This window comes from Panicum virgatum, chromosome 7K (genome assembly GCF_016808335.1).
Source record: "Panicum virgatum strain AP13 chromosome 7K, P.virgatum_v5, whole genome shotgun sequence".
Taxonomy (NCBI): Eukaryota; Viridiplantae; Streptophyta; class Magnoliopsida; order Poales; family Poaceae; genus Panicum; species Panicum virgatum.
Window position 1 is genome coordinate 39,379,860 of NC_053142.1, and position 9,295 is coordinate 39,389,154.

The 9,295-nt window shown below is 51.8% G+C and overlaps 2 protein-coding genes and 1 long non-coding RNA gene across 4 annotated transcripts; all 3 read left to right on the forward strand.

The window, feature by feature from the left end:
• Positions 1–864: 864 nt before the first annotated feature.
• Positions 865–1,985, forward strand: LOC120640239. Its single transcript, XM_039916095.1, has 2 exons — positions 865–1,496; positions 1,679–1,985. The coding sequence occupies exons 1-2, from the start codon at positions 865–867 to the stop codon at positions 1,983–1,985; spliced, it is 939 nt and encodes a 312-aa protein (XP_039772029.1).
• Positions 1,986–2,155: 170 nt separating this feature from the next.
• LOC120642612 lies at positions 2,156–3,807 on the forward strand. 2 transcript variants are annotated; one of them, XR_005662647.1, is made up of 3 exons: positions 2,162–2,676; positions 2,791–3,334; positions 3,443–3,807. It is a non-coding gene; the product is annotated as an uncharacterized LOC120642612 (long non-coding RNA). The 2 variants fall into 2 exon arrangements; XR_005662646.1 differs by having other exon boundaries at positions 2,156–2,676; positions 2,791–3,807.
• A 619-nt stretch (positions 3,808–4,426) lies between these two features.
• On the forward strand, positions 4,427–5,844 carry LOC120640240. The gene is made up of 2 exons (XM_039916096.1): positions 4,427–4,972; positions 5,211–5,844. Exons 1-2 carry the CDS (start codon positions 4,427–4,429, stop codon positions 5,313–5,315), a joined length of 651 nt encoding a protein of 216 aa, XP_039772030.1. The 3' UTR covers positions 5,316–5,844.
• Positions 5,845–9,295: the final 3,451 nt, after the last annotated feature.

Consider the following 9,295-nt stretch of genomic DNA (forward strand, 5'->3'; position numbering starts at 1 on the left):
AGAAGCTTGTGTGCATCCGTTCTTGGTGATCGGTTCTTACTCAAGTGAAGGCCCTAGCTTGTTACTCTTGGTGATTGGCAGCACCTAGACGATATTGGTGATTGAGGTGTTTCTTCCGGAGCTTGCCAAGTTGATTGTGGGAGCCCGAAGAAGTTATGTACGTGGCTTGAGCTCCACCACGCCGGAATGGTGAACGGAGACTCTTAGTGAGCGCCCTAGTCTCGGTGACTTGGGAGGTGACAAGACTCTTAGTGAGTGTTACAATGTGGATTAGGGGTGTGTACCAACACATCGACACCACGGGAAAAAATCTGGTTGTCTCTTGCCCACTCTTTACTTTCAAGCACTTACTTTCATGCAATTATTCATGTGCTTGACCTTAGAGATCATAACTTAGCTCTACCTTGCTTAGTTTCATATCTTGTTTTATCCTTTATAGCTTGTGTAGTTTGCTTAGTTAGCCGGTTGGTGAATTGAGCCTTACTAGTATTGCATAGGTTAAGGTTGCTTTACTTTGTCTTAGAAATTTGAAAAAGGCCCAATTCACCCCCATCTTGGTCCATCGATCCTTGCACCCATCTCTCTCTTCCAAACAAGCTGACGGCTGAGGGGCAAAACCTCGCCGGCGACGACAGACCGCGGCTACGAACTCCGTAGCCATGGGCCAGCTACCCTAGGTCTCGACGCCCTTGACAACCTGGTATCAGCTTCCAGGCGTTCCTCGTCTTGCTCTGCTCCGTTGCCGCAACAGCCCCCCACCTCCACGCCACCATCCAGCCCACCGCGTTCGCCGGCTCGCCGCCATCGGCTGCTGCCTCGGTCACGTCGGCCATAGCCGAACCGACCATCGCCGATCTCGCCAAGATGATCGAGACCTTGACCACGACCGTGACGTCCCTGCAAATGTCCTTGGCCGAGCTCCAGAAGGACATGTCTTCCTCGTCATCGGGCGCCGGCGGATTTTCGGAGGGACAGCGCCACCAGGATCATCCCCCACGGTTCCAAAAGATGGATTTTCCCCGGTACGACGGGAAATCCGATCCCCTGATCTTCGTCAATCGTTGCGAGTCATATTTTCATCAGCAACGGATCAGGGAGGAGGAGAAGGTCTGGATGGCCTCCTACAACTTGGAGGAGGGTGCGCAGATGTGGTACATCCAAGTCCAGCAGGATGAGGGCACCCCGTCTTGGCGTCGCTTCAAGGAGATGCTGAACCTGCACTATGGGCCGCCGCTTCATTCTGCCCCGCTGGCTGATTTGGCCGACCGCCGGCGGACGAGCACGGTCGCCGAGTATCAAGATCATTTCCAGGCGCTCCTTCCCCGTGCGGGTCCGCTCGATGAGTCGCAGCGGGTACAGCTGTTCACCGGTGGTCTCCAGCCGCCGCTCAGCCTCAACGTCCGCATCCAGAATCCCCAAACCCCGGCCGCCGCCATGAGTTTGGCCCGCCAGTTCGAGATGCGGGAGCAGTTCACGTCCACGACCACCAGGGCTCCGTCCCGGCCCCTGCTGCCAGCCCCGGATCCCGTCTGCCTTTGCCCGCGCCGCTAGCTGCCAAAGCGGCCGCCCCCACGACAGCCACCGTCGAGGGCCGGCCGATCAAGCGCCTTACCCAGGCGGAACAAGAGGACCGCCGCCGTCTCGGGCTTTGTAACAATTGCGACGAGAAATTCACCAGGGGCCACAACCGCGTTTGCAAGCGGTTGTTCCTCCTCAATGGTGTTGAGGAGGAGGATGACAGGGCGACCGAGGAGGCCGCCGTGTTCGCGGCAAAGGAGGAGGCGCCCATGCTCTCCCTCCAGGCCCTAGCCGGTGTCGCCTTCTCCGACATGATGCAACTGGAGGTCCAGCTTGGCTCCGCTTCCCTCGTCGCCCTGCTGGATTCCGGCAGCACCCACAACTTCATCTCGGAGGCCGCGGCACTTCGGACGGGACTGCATCTACAACACCGCCCCCGCCTCACGGCCATGGTTGCCACGTATTAATGGTTAAGAACTAAACTACTATACTAGTAGGCTAAGAGATGAGCTAAATAGAATCTTGCAGCTAATAATATGCTAAATCATTAGCCTTGCTCTCGTACCGTTGGAGAAGGCCTTATATTCTGTCCACATCAGCAGAAGTTCCATGTGGATGAAAGAGAAGGAGAAAAATCAATCCATCTATCTCTTATTCCCACGCTTACCTCGCGGAAGCCAATGCGCTACAAGCTAGCCCAAGAGTCGGCACCTGACTCTTCCTCGTTGAAAAAGAATCCCGTGCTCCCTCCCCCAAATCTCCCTGCGGCGACCTCCCGCTCTCCCCGGCGCGCCGCACCTCACTTCCACGCTGCTCGCGCGCCAATTTGTTCGCCTGCGCGCCAATACTCCTGCTTGCGCCCTCTCTCTCCTCTCTTCCCCCTCTTCTCCTGTTCGTTTTCTCGAGTTCACTATCGTTTGACGCCCTTGATTCCGTCCCCGTGCCACACAAACGAATCCGCTTCTCCTACCGCCGACGAGCCGTGCAGCAAGATGAGCCGTCGGTCGAAGCGACAAGTAGCTCCGCCACCGCACATGCCGCCTCCGGCTGGATCTACTGCTGCTCCTGGTTGCTTCGATGCCCCGATGTCTGCCTCCCTTCAAGCTGGTGCTGCAATGGCTGTGCTTCGGGCCTCTGTGCCTCCATGAGCCCAACAAGGTAAACTCGAATTAGTGCGGATTGCATCTATGTTCCTTCTATCTTTCTCTGCTTCCTTCCCCTGCTTTCTTCCTGCATATTGGATTAACTGATGATGCTCTCAACCTTGTGCAGGATGGTGGAACAGAATCACTACTATAGAAATAGCCTTTCATCCTATACATTAGTCCCGGCCAGTTTTGGATCCGGGACTAACGTGGACATTAGTCCCGGTTTCAACAGTTAGGGGACGAAAGGGGTTTTTAAGTTCTGGTTGGAGCCACCAACCGGACCTAAAAGTCTCTTTAGTCCCGGTTGCTAGCTCCAACCGGGACTAAAGACTTAACCCTTTAGTCTCGAGTGGTATCACCAATCCGGACTAAAGGGTATCCCTTTAGTCCCGATTGGTGGTACCACCTTGGACTAAATGACCCTTTAATCTCGGTTGGTGGTACCAACCCGAACCAAAGGGCATTTTATGGGTTAGTAAAAAAGAAGACATCTTGCAGAGTGACATGTGCTACATAGGTGAAATAGTAAGAAAGTTGTGTGAGAGGCAAGAGATTTTGGGTTCAATTTCTGATGAGTGCAAAAAAAATTTACATCACGGAACCCTTTGGTCCTGGTTGTAGCAACCGTGCCACAAGCCAACTCTTTTTGGCCTTACATTCCCAAATTGGTATGTAATCTTTTTTTTTACAATTGTTCGCATGATGACTATTTTAGAATCAAAGTATATCTATCACCTTAGCTTATTGTACATGTTTTCTCACCCTTTCATTAACAGGAGGTGAACAGCTTCGGTTGTCCTTACTTGTGTTTGTGGTTGGTGTCCAGCTTTTGGTGGTCTTGTTGAAGGAATGCAATAGGCACTTGTGGCTGTGGTTGCTGTCTAGCTTTTGGTGGTTCTCATTTGATGGATGCAGTTAAATCTGCTCTCTTTTGGTGGTTGTTTTCTGGTCGTTCTTGACATTGTAAAAAAAATCATGATATAGCTATCATGTTTGATGCTTGCCGTAGCATTATGGACTTTAGCATGTGGGAAAACTACATCTTATTATTATTCCATGGCAGTCATTGTGCTAAGATAATTATGTAAGCTAGTGATATTTCTAAGCTATTATTGTCCTCATATAAACTGGTATATGCTCACGTGTTGTGTCCTGTGTGTCCCATATAAATATGATGTGTAGCTTATCGTTGTTTCTATAAGAATATGCAGTAATAAGAGATGACCTTGTTTAGTTCCAAAAAATTTCATACAGTACCGTCACATTGAATCTTTAGACACATGCATGGAGCATTAAATGTAGTTGAAAAAATAACTAATTACACAATCTCACTGGTTATCACGAGATGAATCTTTTAAGTCTAATTAATCATAATTAGACATTATTTATTAAGTAATAACGAAATATACTATAGTATCAAAATTCAAATTTTTTCACCAACTAAACACACCTTGCCGGGGAGGCAGGATGCGAGCTATGAGACTATGACGACGGAGTTTGCGGTCGCGATTTCTGGGCGGAGCCAGAAATTTGTTTTTTTCATTATTAGAAGGGACCAATTATATTAATTTATAAAAAAATTTAATCAAAATTCAAATATTCAATGAAAATTTAGGGACCGCCCAGCCCCCGCCATAGCCCCCCGCGCGTGAGGTCCCCGTGCAGTGACTGCACGGGAACTTCGTCCCCCCGTCTACGCCCCTGCGATTTCTGTTCAGGCGAAAATGCTGGACAAGTGAAGAAGACGATGGGCGGATCGGATGGGTGCCAGCTTGATGAATAGACGTACCGCGCCGAAGGCTGAAGAAGGGCCACTTGTCAGCATCCGTTGCACTCCATTGCACTGCAAGTTGACTTGTGTTAAGCCGACTTGTCAGAGAAACCTGATCGAATGCAGACTACAGAGAGTTCCCAGCTCACAGCGGAGAACGGTGGACGGCCCGTTGCTCTCGCAGGAGCTCAACCTCACCCTGTACGCGGAGAACGAGCGGCTGGTCGCGGGGAGCAGCTGCTTCAGCCACGGGCGCGTGGCCGTGACCTACGGCGGCGTCGCGGTGGGGGAAGGGCGCGTGCCGGGCTGGTGCGCCGGGCCGAGGAGCACGGCGGAGGCCAGCGCGGCGGCGCGCGGCGCGGGCGTGCGGCTACCCGAGGGCCAGAGGCGGCGCCTCGAGGCCGAGCTGCGCTGGGGGGCGCGGACTTCGACGTGGAGGCTAAGCTGTTCCGTGACCGTGACGAGGAGACGCGGAGCCCCGTCCTGCTGCGGTGCAAAGCTGCCGGGCCTCAACTGCCGCCACAACCGCTGCGAGGTAAAGCTTTCACTGACTTCAAGTTTAAGGGTGTGTTTACTCCTGGGATTGGATTTGATATTATCCAACATCCAACTGGACTTTGGCATTGAATCTTGCTGGATTTGGATCTAGTTGGACATGGATAATCTATTTGCTTTAGATCCAAGTATCGTTGGATCTCTTTGGATAGAAAAATAGGATAATCCAATTCATGTTGGATTTCTCACCTCCCGTGTGCATGGCCGGACACAAGCAGCAGCAGCAACAAGTGGCGGGGGTGTGGAGTTGCGCGCGGCGGCCGTGTCGGCGGCGGATGCGGCGTCTTGACGGTGCACTGTGGCGATGGGCGCGCTGCGTGTAGAGACTGTGGGTGACAACGGCGGCAATGTGGACCGTCAGTTCAGGGAGCCGAGGCTGCGCGCCCCTGCGGCACGGTCGTGCGAGGAGTCTACGTGGTTGGAGATGGCGAGATGCTTCACAGCATCAGCTCCTTGCCGGCGAGTTTGCCGTGGTCAAGGAAGACGTCCAGATGATGTGCCTGCGGCCGCTTATTTGTGGCTCCTTCATGCTTGGATTTTGGATGGTATTGGATGGATTTGGATTAAATGGAATAGGATTGGACTAGATTGGATTTCAGAGACTAATTGCTAGGATTGGACTGGATGGATGCTGATTTTAGATGGATTTCAATTGGATTCACACGATTGGACTTTGGATGTCAATCCAATTCCAGGTATGTGTGTTTGGTTGAGCTGTGTCTTTTAAAAAAGCTGTTGTGGGCTATGGGATGTAGAAAAACTGCTGTGAACTGTGGGCTACAAGAAAGTCAAAAGCTGTTTGGTTGGGTAGCTGTGGTTTTTTGAGCCGTTAAGAGGCAAGTCATTCGCATCCTTCCTCACATAATTTTTTCCCTCTCTCAATGACGAGTGGGCCCCATTTGTCATCTTCTTCCTCGACCCACGCTGTTCACTCCTCTATCCTCACTCGCGCGGTGAGGCCTGCCCGCAGCGGGCAGCACACGCCGGACCCCCACAGCGGAGGAGCCGACGGCGGCCGGCACGCGCCGCCTACGGCCCGCACGCGCCGGAGCCCCGCGGCGGAGGCCCGCGCCGGCCTCGCATCGAAGGAGCCCGCGGCCAGGGCGCGCACCGGAGCTCACGGCGGTGCCTGTGCAGGAGGCCGATCTCGCCCCCACGGCGGCGCTCATCCCCCATTAGCCCGCGCAGGAGGCGGAGCTCAGCCCCACGGCGGCGCTCGCCCCCCATTGGCCTGTGCGCGGCGGGGATTCGCGAAGGCGGAGGCTCGCGCGCACAGGGGAGGTCCGCGCCGGACCATCAGAGAGGGATTGGGGAGAAGGCGACGTTGGTGAGGGGCGCCGCCGACGGAGGCAGTGTTGTGTCGTGGGAGGGAGAGAGAGAGAGGCGTCGAGGGAAAGAAAGAACGAAGCGGTACGCTCATAACCAGTGGCATTGCGAGTAATTTGGATGAAAGGTTCGCCCCACAGCCGCTAAAAGCATCCCAAGACTGGCTGTAGAGAACGAACTACGCAAAAGCAGCTTTTGTGGAAGCACATAGGAACAAGCAACTCCCTTTGATTTGACTTTTGGCTTATTTTGAAAGCCAAAGCACTTTCACAACTGAACTAAACGGACCCTAAAGCTTCTGGTCCTCAACACTGTAGGCTTATTTTAATCCAGAGACCAGAGCGAACAATTTTGGAATTTTTTTTGAAGAAGTAATTTTGGAAGTTTTCTTGCCCCAAATTCCACTACTCTCTAGTACGTTCGTTTTTCTTTGCTATGTCGTCGACCATGTGTATTGCTGCCATCGCTCTACACGCTGGCCTGTTCGTTTCGGTACCCAATACCTACATCTAAACTCTCTGCTTTCCTAGAACACTATGCTTTTCTTGTCTGTTTTAAATTTTAATCCACTCAAATTATCCATGTTAAGACGGTATATGGCTACACCGCACCTCAATTGATCGACCGCGCAGATAAACACTATGGGTCTGTTTGGTTATTGGCTTAGTAGTCTTGCTAGCTTTTGCAGCCGGGCTAGCTCAAGCCTGTCTATGTTTGGTTACAACAAGTGAAGCCTGGTTTAGTTATGATGTGTTTGGTTTCATGCATAATCTGAGTGGCATCACCTCCTCTCTCTGACTGGTGAGTTATTGGCATGTCACCTCCTCTCTGCTGCCTTGCTCCCTTCCGCCGACGAGCCAGCGTTGCCGCCATGGCAGCCAACTCCATCGAGAAGCTCTGGACTAACTTGCAGCTAATCAAATCAACTTTTCTCACACCGAGCCCTATCCAATCGTGCTTTTCCTCAACTGAATCGAACTTCGGCCAACCAAAATCACTAGCATCCAATTGGAGTCACAAATGCAAAAATCGGTCAAACAAAAGTAAGGGATTCCTCCGAGCTAGCAACGAACAGGCATGTGCAGTCCATGGAGGCCATGCCGACCTCATTGCTGGTCTAGTTCCTCCTGCAGGTTGGCACCCTGCCGGCCGCAGTTCGAGCCCCCATGGGGCATAATTGTTGGCCGGAGGTGCGCACCCTGGCGCCCGCTTCACTTCAGTGCTGTTCGGCTGGCTTGGAGCTAGGCTGTGGTGCCGCTGTGTATGGTGGATTGGAGTTCGAGGATTTTGTATCATAACAAATCAGCACCAGCTACAGCTAGTTGAACAGAGTCAATGCCTTCGGGAAGGTCTTACCCTTGCGGATTGAGTTTTTTTTCCATCGAAATAGGGGCAATGGTTGCAAAAGAACAAGAGAGAGAGGCAAACTCTATAAAAAATATATTAATATATAACACCGAATAGATGTCGACATATTTGAATTCATATTAAAAATAAATTTGCCCTAGAAAAAACGAAAACGATTTACACCTCCAAAGGAAGTACATGCCGATTTGTAACACCGTAAAGCCTCTTCCAACAGTAAGAGTCAGCTGTTGTCTCCTAGCTATAGTAAAAACTGATAGCATAGTACTGCACAGTAGACAAACAGTGAGAGAGAGGCGCATTTTTTTTTGATAATGAGAGAGGCGCATTGGATGACAACATGCGCGGCTAGTGCTTCGCAGCGCGCCTTTGATCCGGCCGGTTGGACACGGCCAAAGTCATCATGTGCCAGCTAGATTGTACCACTGCCATCTGGCCTGACGCCATCTGACTAGGGATGGTAATAGGACATGGTCCTAATGGTTACTTCACAGCATAAATTGACTCTTAAATTTTTTAGCTTAAAATTGTATGAAAATAGAACTCGGTCCATTTAGGATCCAATTTTTAAATTATCTAGGCCAAATTTGACAACCAGTTACCGCCTCTACGTCTGACTCGTCAACCATTGTTGACTTCTCCAATAACATTCGTGGCGGGGAGGCGCCGGGCCAGCCTGGACACATTAGCAACAAAATGTTGTCCGTGCGATCTTCATCACTAGGCACGCGACACATAGTGAATCTTGTTTGCTTTGTGTTTCTCATGGAAGATGTTGCAGCTGTTGCGCATGGTTATTTCTGCACGCCGCATGGCCTTTTTACTGCTGCGGTGGTGTCGCCCCACGCTGACTCATTGCTTGCGCCCGGTCGAGGATAAATCTCTTTTTTTAAAAATTTTTTGTCAAGAATAAATCTCAAGCGCGGCTTTTTGATCGATCCTCGTTCCCTATTCCTTCCCTCGTGTGGTAAGTTCCTGTGCTATCCATTCGCTCCGCTCTCTCCTTCCCTGTTGTCTTTATTAGAAATGTTAGAAATCAAGTTCTTTTACGGGACACAAGCACAAACACAGGCTCGAGCACATGGGATGGGAGGAGAAAGGAGTCTCTTTCCATATTCTCAGTTTCATCATTCTTGTACAAAGATGAAAGTGCCTCCCGTGCCTGCAACATGCAACATGCAATCTCTGATTCGATGTCCTCCGCAAGTTGCGGTCCTTTTTTATTCCAAAAGTTGCAGCAGGCCAGGCGGGCGCAAGCCAGGCGGCAAGGCTCCTCGACGCTCCTCTACGGGTCTACCGCCCCTATCCTCGTCCCCGGCGTGCTCTCCACTTCCCTTCATCGTCCCCACCTCTGAGGCGTTTTTGGCACCATCTCCCGCCATCGCCTCTTGTCTCCTCAGCGGCTGTTTCGGGAGTTACGTCGCTTCTGAATCTGTGAGCATGCGGACGGGGGTGGTGGGCTGGTGGCTACACCGGTGGGATATTCCTACGGCGATGGGGTTTCAGGGTTCACCGGCTCTGTCTTTGGCACCATCTCCCGCCGCCGCCTCTTGGTCTCCTCGGTGGCTGTTTCGAGAGGTACGTCACTTCTGAATCAGTGTGTGCGTGCGGA

Excerpts from the sequence above, each read along its gene's own strand:
- LOC120640239 (XM_039916095.1), top strand. The coding sequence starts at position 865 with ATGATCGAGACCTTGACCACGACCGTGACGTCCCTGCAAATGTCCTTG. Across the intron at positions 1,497-1,678 it reads TCCACGACCACCAGGGCTCC|GGGCCACAACCGCGTTTGCA; the intron begins GTCCCGGCCCCT and ends GAAATTCACCAG.
- LOC120640240 (XM_039916096.1), top strand. The coding sequence starts at position 4,427 with ATGGGTGCCAGCTTGATGAATAGACGTACCGCGCCGAAGGCTGAAGAA. Across the intron at positions 4,973-5,210 it reads GCCGCCACAACCGCTGCGAG|CAGCAGCAACAAGTGGCGGG; the intron begins GTAAAGCTTTCA and ends GGACACAAGCAG.